The 14,933-nt window shown below is 46.2% G+C and overlaps 1 protein-coding gene across 3 annotated transcripts in view; it reads left to right on the top strand.

The window, feature by feature from the left end:
• The window catches only part of LOC126529608 (putative protein kinase C delta type homolog), a 647,502-nt gene extending 636,183 nt beyond the window's left edge, over window positions 1-11,319 (top strand). For all 3 annotated transcript variants that reach the window (XM_055069906.1, XM_050177127.2, XM_050177123.3), the window contains 2 exons: window positions 1,672-1,812; window positions 7,572-11,319. In XM_055069906.1, the coding sequence (XP_054925881.1) occupies window positions 1,672-1,812; window positions 7,572-7,718 (288 nt within the window). In that variant the 3' untranslated portion in view covers window positions 7,719-11,319. The remainder of the gene's footprint in view (window positions 1-1,671; window positions 1,813-7,571) is intronic.
• The last annotated feature ends 3,614 nt before the right edge of the window (window positions 11,320-14,933 follow it).

The following is a 14,933-nucleotide window of genomic DNA, read 5'->3' as shown; positions in this document are numbered from 1 at the left end:
CTCTTCGTTATATCAGACGGCAGCCAATCAAGACGCTGAAAATGGTCATGGTCATGGTCATCAGTTTATCTTAATGTCCACTGCAGGACGGAGGCCTCTCCAGCCGATCTCCAGTTATCTTTGTGTTGCGCTAACTGAATAGAACTTTCACCTCCAACTTTAGTAATTCCATGGCGCTGGAGAGTTTTAGCGCGTCTGATATTCCGATATAAGTAAGTGGATTACCGGGTTATGGACGCTGTAAATGTCAGCGGCCGTATTGGTGGCGCTGCCTCGTAGCACGGAGCTCAACCAGACAAACACCCACGCGACCTCTGAGATTACGCGCTCTGGCAGGTTTAGCGCCGGCGGTCCTACTCGCGCAGAAAGAGTGTCAGTTCAGCGATAGGCTTGGCCGACTCCTCTGCGCCGCGGCGCCCGCAAGGCCTTTTCATAGGGGCTTTACTTTTCATGCGTCAGGGAGGCTTTTGGGCGCCCCGGTACTGCGACCGTGGCTTGGATGAGGCGAGAAAAGCTTGCGCTGCTCTATCATCCCTTACTAATTTTTAAATGATGACTGACGGTCTTCGAGGGGCAAAGCTCATGCTGAGGCCTATTTATTCTAAAATGCGTCTTTTGTTCCCGCAAAGTCCCACTACCTTACGTTGGTATGTACAAGTGAAATACATCTGCAAGAGTTTTCTGAGTCGGGAACGCTCTATAGTTTACAATTTGGGAGTTATATACATGTTTGAAGTGTTGTGAGCTGTTCTGAAAGCTTTGAACGAGTCGCCTGCTGGTGTCGGTGCTTGCCTTCGTCTGTGCGTTTCGCCGTCGTGATGGGGTGTCAAGCAAGACGTGGTGTGATCCACGCACATAAATGGGCTCCAGTTGCTCGTCTAATTAGATTGAAGTGTCTGTTAGAGAGCCCCAGGTGGTTTAAATCAATCCGGAGCTTCCGAATGCGGTGTGCCTCATTATTATATCGTGTTTCTAGCACTTACACTCTAGCATCTATTTATTTATTTATTTATTTATTTATTTATTTATTTATTTATTTATTTTGCCACAATCGCCACAATCACGTTTTGTCATGCTGTGATCAACTGTAATTAAGTTTGTCATGTGATCCGGAAGTGTTGAGCCTTGTTTATTGACAGGAACCAGTGTTGCGCGCAGTGACATATGCATCAACTCACAAGCGAGAGCATTCAAAGTTATTATGCGATAATGCAGAATGGGCTTGTTCGTGTATCTATTGTTGGCGTCATCACGAACAGATTGCTTTTTAAGATATTTTTCTTTCGACAAGAACAAGCATGGAAGACCAAAACATCTCTATAAGGCGCATGGCCTCCCAAATTGTGCGGCGCGATCTCAGAGGCCATGTGTAAGACATTGTGGTTGGCTGAAGCGTCACAAAATGTCACAACCAGCGTCGGGTAATCGGGTGTTAGGGAAACGCCCAGCGTATACCGGACTAATAGACACGGTAAATCTGTTCATGTAACTAGTGAATGGGGCGGCAAGAGGCAAACAGCGCTGACAAAGGAAAAAGCTATAGCTTTGCAAATTCGGCACCTATCATTTCGCGAAAATGAACGCAAGCGTGTGTATGCACAAACGTATCGTTGGTTATGGTACTGAACCGTGTTGTTTATGGTTGGCTGGTGCCTCGCCTTTTTTGTGCAGCTCCTGGACAAGAACGCCGAGACGCGTCTTGGCATGCCCAGTTGTCCGGCGGGTGACGTGTGCGACCAGCCCTTCTTCCGCAACATCCAGTGGGAAAAGCTCGAGAAGAAAGAGGTCGAGCCACCGTTCAAACCTAAACTGGTTAGCCCACCTCTCTCTTCATAGCTTCTTTGCTCTATTTGTGTGCTGGCCTGCGCGAGTCCCTCCATGATCATTACTGCTCTATCCAACCTGCTGTCTGCAGTCTTCCTCTGCTCGCATCTCTGAGACACGAGCGCAGACTTTATTATACTGCTTTTCTCCCACCCCGCTCAGCTAAGGAATTCCATGTTTAATGATTGCCCTATGTGTTCTGTCTTTCCTCCCTTCTTTCTCCCGTGTTCATCTTTTCTTGGCGCTATGTTTAGCACGGCTATATTCGCGGACACTTTTCCGTGGCACTAAAGGTGAAGCTACAAGGGCGGAGCTTCTGCGCGTATGTTACTGCGCCGCATATTTCGGTAGCGTTTAACAGCGCTTTTGGTTTCTTGGAACACGTACCGGAATCAGCGTATCATCCGTGTGCGACGTCTTCGCGCTGGCCCTAAGGTGGAAGTAAAAAGAAAAAAAAATCAGTCAAGATGAACAGTGTTGTATTTCGGCTTAATTAGCGGTTAAACTAGCGTTTAAACTAACTTAAAGCTTAACGCTTAAGCTAACTTAAAGCCTAAACTAACGCGGATGAAAATGTCATAATGTTTTTAAAAAGCACTTATGTATACATGCTCGCGCTTTGTCTCCGTAGCTTTGTCTTCATTGCCACGGAATGCTGTCCGCTATTATATACAAGCATACCCAGGGCCCGTATTCGCAAAAAGCTGTAGAACTGTTTGTAAGAGCCAGTTCCAGCGGATCTCCACGCTGGACATATTGTTAGGGAAAGCGGCCTGCCCATGGCAAAAAGCACTTCCGAACGAGAAGCCTTGTGGTATAGCATACCGTACTCCGTTAACCGGTCCTATATCTAGCCACATCACGCTGCACGTATAGCATTTAAAGTCGACGGCTAACACCAGTATTTCCTCTGAGCAGCGCCGCTGCGCAGTTGAAGGCGAAAATTTCTCCCTATGCAACTTAAGTACGTGCATTTATACTGAAACTTCACTTTGCTAGTTTAGCACGTGGCTATGCATCCGCTAAGCGAAAGTCCCGTTAGAACTCTGATAAATCCTCTTGGCATGATACGACAACCCATGAAACACAAATACTCTGGATTACGTTTCTTACAGGTTGTCTTCTTTTTTTTTTTTCTTGTTTCCCCCCGCAAGAGCGCTGGCGTACATAGTTTTGCTTGCTCCTCTGTCTTAGTTCCTTCTCCGGCGCTGCCGGAACGCAATTCTTATGTAGCTCTTTTAAGCGACAGCTAGCGAGACGTCAGGAAAGGTGCGCACAGCTGGGCCCTGCCTTCGAAAAATAAATTTAAGGCCGAACAAAAATAAACGCACAAGCGGCTCACTTTTGTTCAAGCAAAATGAACAAGACGTATCTGACTGCGTCCGGCTGGCAGACGGCAGTGTACACGTGCCAAGTGTGGGTGGAGCCGCTTTCGTAACTGTTTCTCGACAGGAATTCCTTGGCCACCCTACCCTTCCTCACCACTGGTCAATAACAGAAAAAAGGAAACAGAGGCCGCGAGCAAGAGGACGGTGCGACGTGTGTTAAACGACATGTAGTACACGTGTTGACGGCAAAGTGCCCATAGTGCGCTTACTAGTAGTATACTATGATCAACCAGGCACCCTGTGGACGAGTTGCTCAATACAGCTACCGGGCGGCCAGATGCGGTCACGCCTGCTGGGCGAACGAACTGTGGAAAGCTGTCAGCAAGCATAGAGGACAAAACGAGGGACCCTTGCGAGGCGATATTCTCGCTAATTCTGTGCAGCACACCGAAACCTTAGGCTCGTGCCAGCCAATCAGGCTGCGCGTTCCGAAGGGAACAGCGTTCGCCTAATCTGCACCATAGATCCTTCCGTTACAATTCCACTCAGTCGTCGCCGGACGACCAGGAGCGAACTGCATAGAAGCCCTGCTTATGGTTCTCTTTTTCGATTGGCTGACGCTACGCAATAACTTTCGCTGCGCACTGCACCGAATTGGTGGCACATGGATGATAGCTGTTCTCGTTAAACGGGCGCGTTTCCGCAGATTACGACAGCGGCAGCGCGCGCGCGCCCTCGCGGACAGCAAGCGCTCGCCCCCCCCCCCCCCCCCCCCCCCCACTCGCTCCAGCGCATGTCTTTCCCGCGCATTTCTCGAGCGCAACGATCCGGCCCTGTCCTTCCTCTCTTTCCATCTCGTTCAAGACAGGCCCACTCAAGACTGCGAGCGCAACTTTGCCGCGGGAATGCCGTCTATTTTTGACGCCCGTGGTGCATCCCTATAGCTGGCCGCGGCCGCGCGATTCCCCCGCTACGCGGCTCCTCTCGTCGTTCTGCCCTGTCATCTCTTCCGCCCACTTCGGTTCCGTTGTCCAACACGGGCTCGTTGTCGACCTTGGCAGTCGGTTTACGCTGCTCGCTGGCTAGCTGCCGGTCCCTCTACCTAGCGCCGCCCACAAATGTGCGCGGTAGTTTACCGCGCGTTTTCTTGCCGCCATTTTGTTGCTGCGTGGCCCGGCTCGTTTCTTCTCGTTTCAGGAACCTCATTCCCGATTTCGCCGCGCTTTCTTTGTGTTAAGCAAGTACGTTTTCCGAGCTCTCGTGCGTGAATGACACTTTCTCTAGACTTTTCCTTGGTACTGTGATTTCCTTACCGCATCCATAGAAATATTCGTTTGCAGTTTCTTCTAAGCCTCTGAGGATAGATTTGTAGAAAGCGATTTATTGTTCTGTCTCACCATTCGGGGTGAGTTTGGATGGAAAATACGACTTATCGATCACCTAATGCACAACTCATGTGACTTAAGCATGGTACAAACCTGCTGTTTAACATGTCATCTATGCACGCTGCCATACGCAATCACGTCAAACCGCTCAGCTAAGCAGCGCAGGTTATCATCTGAAAGTACATTACATAAAAAGCTATACATAGTCAGTTTACACTAAAGCAAGGAGTCACTGCAAAACCCTATTTTCGATCATTTGGCAAGAGATTATAATAGTAAGAAATGAATGCCATACTTTTGTTCAATTTCCTTCTCTATCTCTCATTCTTTTTTCTTCTTTCTTTCTTTTTTTGCGATGATACAGTGGCACTGGTACATCAGTGCGAAGTCCAAGGTAGTTTCTGGTATTTGTTGTTCTGTGCATCAAAATTGCTGAGGATGCTCCTATTGAAAGTCAGTTTAGAGCTTTATTGGTCACAAATATCACTCGAATAGAAGCCATCGTGATTATTGACGTTATGGTGTGCAGGTAAGGGATGTTCAGGAAAGCTTAGCTTTGCCACTTGTCTTTCACATTTGCATCTTACTTAAGGGCCACACACGTTCAAGAGTGGCACCGATTCTTAGTGACATTTTTTTTTTAGTAGGGTGGATTGCCTGCTTGAGCCCGTTTCGGAGGCTATAACCGTGCAAACATTTATTTATGTCGATGATTTCCTTGCACCGGTGGACGCAAGTAGGTCTGTTACAGCGCCGGCCGATGTACTTAAGCTTTTCAAGGAGAAGGGGTCGAAGCTGTGAAGTGCCGGAAAATGGGGTAATCCAATTTTTGAACCTGAGCATCCGGTTTGAGATACTGCACACCTGCTGGATGTATTCGCCGCGGTCTGTTAAACGAGTTCTTGATTTTCGCACAGGGCACTCTAAATTTGTTAAGAATGATATCGCTTGCTCATGTTTGGCGGCGTCGTTGAAGAACTCTTGCCTCCGTTTGATGTAGGATAACTTTACTAGACAGTGGGGAAGAGTAGGGGAAGCGGGATACCCGGTATTTGGTCGTCTTCAGTGAACGGATTCGGGAGAAGTTGAAGCGCGAAAGTAGTGGGAGAACGCGACCTTGAGATGTTTTAGACTGGCATGTGGTAAGCGTTCCTTGCATGCACGGCCTTTTGCACCGTTTGAAGAAGTTTAGAACACGCTAGGGGATCAATGTCGTTTTTTTCAGCGGGGAATAAGTTGGGCAGGGTCTGTGCTGCCATGCATAGTAGCGCAGAGGAGGCGAATCAGGTACAACGCGTGTGCAGCATTGAGCATTGTGAAAAGCATGTTCAATGCAAAGAAAGAGTGGTACATGAATTTCCCTTCTCGTGCGGCGTGCTGTACATTGGCCAGACGGATAGACGCGTCAAATTACGCCTTAGGGAGCACGTGGCTTCCTTGAGGGGACAGCCGTCTTCGAATCTTGCCTGCACTGCAAGGATTGTGGCTGTGCCCCTGTGCCTTCAAAAACCAAAGCACTAGCGATGTACGGGGATAAATCAGTCCGAGAGATAGTGGAAGCATTCTTCATTGATAAGGCAGGGGACAGGTGTGTTGCGCGTCTGTCTGTTTGCACCGTAAGTTGGAGATACCCTGCCAACTTTAAGGATTTGTTGACAAGGTCATTTCCTGCCAAGTATGCCTTTACAGCGTAATTTTCTGTTCTTTTCACATGAATAATCGCTTATTCATATGTGTGCTTTCAATCAAGTTGTCTATTGATAGTCAGCGCTTCTCCGCGCATCTCTCCTTTGTCGATCGTGCCGCTTCGCGCTGTCAATAGTTTTCAGTGTGGATTACCACCGTGCCAAACGTACCGTCCTTTTGAGAGTATGTGTCGTCAGTGAAGCTCGCCTCCTGAAATCATGGGTTCGCGGCACTAAAATATTTCTAGCTCGGGTATTAAGGAATCAATTCTAAAATTTCTTGCGGCAGAATGCTCCCTAGAGGGCATGTAACAACTTCCAGCGCATAACCAACATTGTCTGTGAGGCCTGGTGAGGGGCCCTTTAACAAGCCTCACGCTAAAGGTTCAATTGAATTCTGGGGTTTTACGTGGCAAAACGACGATTTTACTGTGAGAAATGTCACAGTGGCAGACTCTGGATTAACTTACACCACCAGGAGTTCTTTAATTGTTCCCCTGATGCACACGGTAAAGGTTACCATGTCGCTATTTTAAAAGCGTAACGTACGCACGAATACAACCTGATTAAATTAAAGGGCCCCTCGCCGTGTTACATAATTGCAAAGAGAAAAGCGCAGTGCGTGGTGGACGCGCTGGCGACCGTGTCTGCAGATTATCAAATCGGTGTACGGCGCGCGAAAACACTTCAGATTTCAAACAAAAGCCCGCGCGACCTTCCGGTCGAGGGATCCCCGCTTCCTATCGTAGAATCAAGGTCTCATCCATAAGCGCTTTCACGTCAGACGCACTGCCTGCCACGTCACTGATTATGGCACGTGAATTTGGTAAATCATGCAATGCAGAACGCGGAAAACCGCTACTGGAACTGTGTCGCGTGACAAATAAAAAAAAATTAAGAAAAAAGTCGACATTTGTGCCGTAAACATGACGCAGACCCTCAGCTACGGTAGGAGAGAAGGCAAGAAAGCACGTCACTCGTGAACGCAGTCTAGTCGAAGAAAGACAGTGTCTATGTTGGCAGTGAAGCTCGCTTCCTGGGAGCATGGCGATGCGACATTTCAGTTTCTCCCAGTTGTCCTAATAATGCACCAATCTTAAAAATTGTGGTGAAATTCTCTTCGTACAGCCCTTCATAACTTTCGCTGTGTAGCCAAAAGATTTAGATGTGCCTGGTCAGGCGACCTTCAGCAAACTAGCGAATAAGCGTTCAAGCACAGTATAGGACAAACAGACGAAGCAAGTGTTCCTGCACATGACCTATTTTGAGCTTGAACGTTCTCTAGCATTTCTGGTGTGTCCCAATGACTGAACGTTTCCTTATTTCCCACTTGTCCTGCCTCTCTGCAGAGGAACACGGCGGACGTGAGCAACTTCGACAGCGACTTCACGATGGAGAAGCCCGTGCTGACGCCCATCGACCCCCAGATCTTGGCCTCCATGGACCAGGAGCAGTTCAAGGGATTCAGCTACACAAACCCAGCCATGACCGACTGAGGGTAGTGCTACGGAGGCAACTGCGCGAATGGAAATGTACTAGGGCGCCTCGAAGCACGAGTGCATCGCAGCGCCCTGACAACAGAAAGCAACTGTGATATGCGGCACAGCCTGCTCTTTTCTTTTTTATTTCCTGGCCCCACGTACGTGTAGGGTGACAGGCTGACAGGTGAAGCTTTCTATAACAAGGCCTGCTCGCTGCACGCAATGCTGCACAGCTGCCTAGTCTGCACCAGAAAGACCCAAATGAAGCTCGTTGTGGTCAGACGAACATGCTTCCGGGACAACAGCACTTATGAGTGATCCTGATGTACAGTCAGTTTTCAAAAGATTAACCGAGGGCTGAGCACTTGTCGAGTCTTGGGAATGCAGTGATGTTCGGGCTCCAACTTTCCACCTGAGCACCCATATTTTGGGGGTTCTAGGAATGCTACACGAATAAGCGCCCTCCCCACCTCACAGCCAAAAAACTGTCAGGTCACACAAGTATCGGACTCGGAACATATTTAGAACGATGCCGTTTGCATAAGCCTTATTCGGCAAAGTGAAATTCGGCATGCATGTGGGGAACGGCAGAGGCTCGCCAGGCTGTTTATTTGCACAGCGATACAAATGAGTACGTCTGCTTGGAACCAGCAGGAATATCTGCTGACATCCAGAATCCATGGTCAAGAAAGTTCTAGAACTGTGTTCTTTTTCTGTGAGTTATGATACACTGACATTGAAACACGCAAATTAGGTGTGGTTTTATGGCTCGACTTGTTCTGCGGTAACGAATTTTTCCTAACCAGTGGGGCTCCAACAATCGACAATTTATTTAATTTCTGATGCTTTTCCTACATTTATGGTAATGTGCGATATTTGCTGACCTGGAGTGGAGACTCGATCTTAATATAGGAACAAGCACCTACAGGACACCCATATCAACATAACACACAACATCATAACCTTGCGTAATTAGGTATTATAAGGAGGCCGTGGTTTCTGATAGCGTGAGAGGATCAGTGCAACAGGGTTCATATTTAGGCTATGACGTTCGAGATAAGGACAATGTAAAGGCTTTGGTTTGAGGTGCTTCAGAAGCACTAGTAGATGCTTAGCTAAACTAGTCGCGATTTTGTAGCCATGCCTTCCGCTCGATCCTGTGCCACTCTCATCATCCTCCGTTGATGACCGGCTGATCCCATTGATGATGCTCGTAGAGCGTCGCTGTGACTACTGAAGAAGCACAAAAAGTGGAAAAAAAAGTATCATCAGAAAACGCACCGCTGGAAAACCGCGGCCCTGTTTATTTAAGCATCACACGTAGCTGTTTATATCTAACAAATACAGCTGCCTTAGTATGACCAAAAACAGTTAGTTGGCAAGTTAAATACGCGCAATTTTAGAGCAAGTAACCCAGCAATTGCTTTCGACGAAAATATACGTACACGTTTCAATGTCTTTGTACAGCACCATGAAAATCCCTGCATCATAAACATTTTGTACTAATGAGTCCGAATGCGTGAATGTAATGTCAGGCAATCAAGGCCTGTCAGCATCAATAACAAAAAGCTAATTACAAATGACAGGGTTGGTCAAAAGTAAATTACTTCGTATTGGCAGGCTATAGCACACAATAAACACAAAAGCAGTACAAAAACGTAGACAAAGCGGTTTGTCAGCGACTATTGTACTTTCCTTATGTTCTTGTGCACCGGTCGGTTGTATACTGTGTAGTATAACTTACTGCATTCTTATAACCATATTGTAATTGTTCGTAACTCCTCCCCTCTGCTATGCCTCTGGTCTTGAAGGCATTATAAATAAATAAATAAATAAATGTGGAATATACCACCAAGTCCAAACTTACTCTCTTTCAAGATTACTATGTTGCCACAGGATCACACGGCTTGACATTTATTTGGCAATCAGCAACTGCACAGCACAAATTGCACTTCAAGCATGAATTTATACTTTGCGAATTATTCATTTTTAATGACAGAACTACCTTTTCGACACAGGATGTACACTAATAGGAGAGATACCTGACAGGCTTGTCATCTCCCTTTAAATACATTTTTCTTTCTCTTTGTCAGGTTTTGTATCTACTTGCGCTGTGACGAATTTACTACAATCCTAATGTCGGAATACTTATTTCACTACCGGAACATGACAAGTGCAAGTTTCCGAAAGTAGACAAGCTACTTTTTGCTGCATATCTACAAAGTTTTCGCCAAAGTAATTATTCCACTAGAAAACAAGGTGCTGAATTCCATGATTGCCTTTTAAAGAGAGATGCACAGCTTGAAAACACGACTCATAGTTGTACAGAAGGGAGTTGGCAATCAGGCAGCCATGTTCATTGACACAGTTCGCTAAATGATTTCGAGGAAGTCATTTAGTGAAAGACGTTCTTGTGACCTTGGAGATTTTTTTCCATCTCACTGCCTTCCACAAACATAAAACTGTACCCTCGAAGCTTCGTTTCGAACACTGTTTCGATCACTGTTTCGCAAGACACGCAGGAACAAGTGCGATCTTCTCTAGCACCTCAAAAACGTTACCAACAAATGTTTAATGGGAAGGGCCCTCAAATGAGTGACAGCAAGCACACTTCAAGAATTATTCTGACACTCCTCACCAGCTGCAAAGAATTAAGCGCGCTCGTGTCTCATCACGAGGTAGTCCTAATGCAAGACGTGATTGTCCGCGCGCGTGTTGTGTGGGAATTGTGCGCACAAAATATTTTTCATAAAAACGCTGATATTTCACTGCTACAGGACGCTGAAGACGGCATTGGTGATGCATTCCTAAAAAAATGGTGTGTAAACCTGAAACAAATCGCTCCTTTTTCCGTAATAGTATCCTTTCCAGTAGATTTTTGTCACATGAGGCATGTCGGCAATGAACTTAACAGAAGAAAGGATACAGATTCATTGCAGCGTTTGACAGCGGTGCCTTTAAATGTAAGCAAAGAAAGGTTTCAGCTCCACAGAGTGAGCCAATATCAGAGCAGCGTAGAACCCAAGCGTGGCTTTAAGAGCTTTGGCACTTTTGTGACACTTAGTGCAGCTTTACGCGTTAGAATGTATTTATAAGCAAGCGTTAGAGTTTCCGCATCAGCGTGTTGCGAGCGCGATGGATGCTTTACTTTTCGTGGTGTCGTAGATAACCTAGGTATCATTGTTTTATAAGAATTTTGTACATCGGGTCAAAGTTCATTGTGGGCTTCATGAAGAGCGCGCATTGCGTTGCTTATCTAATGAAATAGCTTTGCAGGCTGCATTGAATTTAGCGCGGATCAAGCTTGCAGACCTTACATCGAGTGACGGTCAAACATCGTGCTTTATTTAATTTTTTTTTTCACTGCATCAACCCACACACTTCATTCTGCAGCTTCAGTCAAGCTAGCTGCATCATCAAAACTGATGTTCAGTATTATAGCATCATCTCTTGGCTACGGCAATGTCAGCTAACTTCACAACCCGCGTGGGCGGTGTATTTAGTGTAACCCAGACTGCTCTCATCTTTTCATGGCGGCCGCGGTGAGAATGCCAGAACCGCTTTGTTGCAAACAAATTCAGGTCTTATTGTCAATAATAAACAAAATGAAGCAAGACTTCTTGTGTCCGACTGATTTCTTTCAACAATGATCGCTCGTTATAACCTGCTGTTTATTTGAATGCACCAGCATGTACGCGTTTCTTAGTGTTTTATCAACTGCTACTCTGCAAATGAAACCTCCACCATCGACAAATTCAATAGATTCAAATCATATCAAAGCATCCTTTTATAAAGTCCTGTAAAACTTTACAACAGACACGCAAACGAGACAAAGGTTCACATAAAGATGGAGACTTAACGTAATGAACCGCGTGTGTCGCTAGATTCGACGTTTCGACAAGTGGACTTGTCTTCTTCAAGGCAACAACTACTTTCCTTGGAAGCATTTATATTGCTCCCTCTTTCCTACTCCTTGCGGGGGAAGTGAATTAGGGTATAGCCATTGAGTTTCACACTCTAACACCTAGAGGGAAATCTGGCGCCACCGTCTATGGGAGTTTTCTAAGGAGCGCTGTGCCGTCATGGGAATGATGGTATATGCGTCTTCGAGGCTTGTGTTGGCTGGTGTTGTAAAAGGCTTCGTCTAAAACGTGGATATGGATACACAAATCATCATCATCAGCCTGGTTACGCCCACTGCAGGGCAAAGGCCTCTCCCATACTTCTCCAACTACCCCAGTCATGTACTAATTGTGGCCATGTTGTCCCTGCAAACGTCTTAATGTCATCCGCCCACCTAACTTTCTGCCGCCCCATGCTACGCTTCCCTTCCCTTGGAATACAGTCCGTAACCCTTAATGACCATCGGTTATCTTCCCTCCTCATTAAACGTCCTGCCCACGCCCATTTCTTTTTCCTGATTTCAACTAAGATGTCATTTACCCGCGTTTGTTCCCTCACATATTCTGCTCTTTTCTTATCCCTTAACGTTACACCCATCATTCTTCTTACCATAGCTCGTTGCGTCGTCCTCAATTTCAGGGGAACCCTTTTCGTAAGCCTCCAGGTTTCTGCCCCATACGTGAGTACTGGTAAGACACAGCTGTTATAACACAAATAACGCGTTCTTAAAGTAAAATCGTCATAAAATGTTTATATTCACGCAAATTGCATGTTACCTCACCTACAATGCATGTCGAAGGGAAGAAAAGCAAGAACAGACGACAAACTGTTTCAAAGCGAGCGCGAATCTTGTCGTCTGTCCCCCAACTTTAGCGGGCCACTGTTACTTTTTACGCATGAAATAATTATACATGCAGCAACAAGTTCTTATAGTTAAACAAAACATGTTTTTGTTTAATAATAAAGCTAAAGCCGCTTTTCACGTGTACCTTTAGTAGAAAATGAATCATTGTGACAGTGCTTGCCTGGCTTTCCGAGAACGATGCCAATCCGAAGTCACAATATGCCGGCATTCTCATGCATACCACAGCGCAGCAGCGCCAGATATCCCTCTAGGTAATATAGTGAGAAACCCTATGGGTATAGCCCTCTGCCCCATCTCCTCATCGTAACATCGAAAGCCATTTTTAAATAGTTTGACTTCCCTCACCTTTCACCATCCACCACTTTATTTTCCTTCTTTTCAGAAACATGGTAAGCTCTAAGAAGGTTTACAAAAAATTTTGAAGTGGGAACTCCCGCAGTTCTATATCAGCAAGAGTGAAGCCAGTGCTTGCCCCTGCTTCACCTCTCAAACGGCGCCTTGTCGGCTAATGTCTGCTCACAGGTCAAGTGCTTTTTCTCTGTGAACGTATATTCTAGGCTAATCAGAAAACAATAGCTGCTTTTCCCCGTAGAAAATATGGTTTTGACCACTGTTGACCACTGGGTCATTCCACGCCAAATCAACTGTTATTTCTACTGTGAAAGTCGAAAAATCTCCACATGTTTGCTGAAGTTCCAAAGTCATTCTCCAAGTTTATTCCCCAAAACTTTCTAGCACTTTGGAGAAAACTTATTGTTCTTGTCCAGTTGAGCCAGAAGGCATTAACGAACTTCTTTTTTTTTCAGGGGTACATTCTATGGTCTAGGTTCCTAAGAGCTGTGTTTGTTATCCCGTCCGGACCGGGGGCCGATCTCTTTCTGAGGTTAGTAATCTCTGCTCTAACCTCTGTCGTGGTGATGGGTGCATCGAGATCTGGATTGGGAGGTCCCTCGTAGTCCCTAAACACTTCGCTCTCTGCTTTTCCAAGATATGTCTCTTGGAGCTCGCTAATGAGCTCGTCATCTGTGGCAACAAAGCCATGCCTCGCTCTCACCTGGTTTGTACTAGCTTGCACTTTTTATTTACTAGGGTCGATTAGATGTCTGAGAAGGCTCCATATTTTGGAGAGACTCATATTGGCTTCCATCTCATCGCACTTGCTGTACCAATTCTGCTCGTTGAGCTTAATCGCATATGTTTCTATATCTTTGTTGAGTCTGGCTAGTTGGCGCCGGATATTCCTGTTCCATCTTTGTGCCTTGAGTCTTTTCTCCAGGTTACTCTTTCTGCTCCACATGTCCAGCAGTTTGCTGTTTAGTGTTGGGGGTGCGTCCTCATCCTCTATAGTTGTAGTCGCTTCCCCTATATGCGTTTTAAGGAGGTTTGTCCACTCGTCGATATTGTAGATATCGTCCGGCAGTGAGGCCTCCTTTCTTATCTCTCGGAATTTATCCCACTCCGTTAATTTCGGCTGTTTGATGAGGCGTGTTTTGACGCCTTTTCCTAGCGTGAGCGAAATAATAAAGTGGTCGGTGCCTAGATTTCGTCCTGTGCTTTTCCATGTTACTGTTCCCGCCATATGGCTTATCGTCAGGTCGGGTGCTGTGTCCCTGGTTATAGTGTTGCCTGTGCGCGTAGGGACGCATGGGTCAGTATTTAGAGTAAGCCCTAGCGTTTGTATATCTTCCCATATTTGTCTACCTTTGGGCTCCCTGTATGTATATCCCCATTCCTCGTGAGCCGCGTTGAAGTCTCCCATAATGATGACAGGCCTCCCATCTGCGGCTTTGAGTGCTTTGCGGAATAAAGTAATGAACCTAATTTTATTTTGCTTGGGTGTGCTGTACACATTCAGCAGGAATATGCTATCTCTATTTTTCTTCCCTGTGATAATCTCAACCAGAACAGCCGCTGCCTCGCTGGGGGAGACATCATGGACAATGGTTGCAATGTTTCGCTTTACGAAGGTGGCGACTCGGCATTTATCCCCCTTGCCGGTGTCAAAGCTTTGGTAACCCGATAATCTAACAGGGGCCTTTCCCGTTTCCTGCACGACTATGGCTACGGGTGCTTCCTGTTGCAGCTCGAGTTATTGTTGCAGCAACGCTCTTTTCCTCTGGTACCCCCTACAATTGCACTACCAGAATGTGAAGGCATTTTTCTTAACCGAATATTTATCCATTTCTATTAAGAATCGCTTCTATGGCGTCGATTTTCTCGCACAGCCTAGCTATTGTCGTGCCTAAGGTACCCATTGACGTGCTTAGGGCGTCTATCTTCATTACGAGCCGTATAGCGTATGCCACACCGTATATTGTGTTTAAACTAGAAGAAAAGGATAAAATAGATGCGATCATAGGAAGAGTGTTAAGAGAGCCCTAGGGCTCCCAGACTCGACCTCGACAGATCTCCTCCTCAAAATGGGGGTTCACAACACGCTACTTGAACTAACTGAGGCAGTA

Source organism: Dermacentor andersoni, chromosome 9, assembly GCF_023375885.2.
Source record: "Dermacentor andersoni chromosome 9, qqDerAnde1_hic_scaffold, whole genome shotgun sequence".
In the NCBI taxonomy this organism is placed as follows: Eukaryota; Metazoa; Arthropoda; class Arachnida; order Ixodida; family Ixodidae; genus Dermacentor; species Dermacentor andersoni.
Note: the sequence above shows the minus strand (reverse complement) of the source record. Positions and strands in the feature narration are given on the sequence as shown.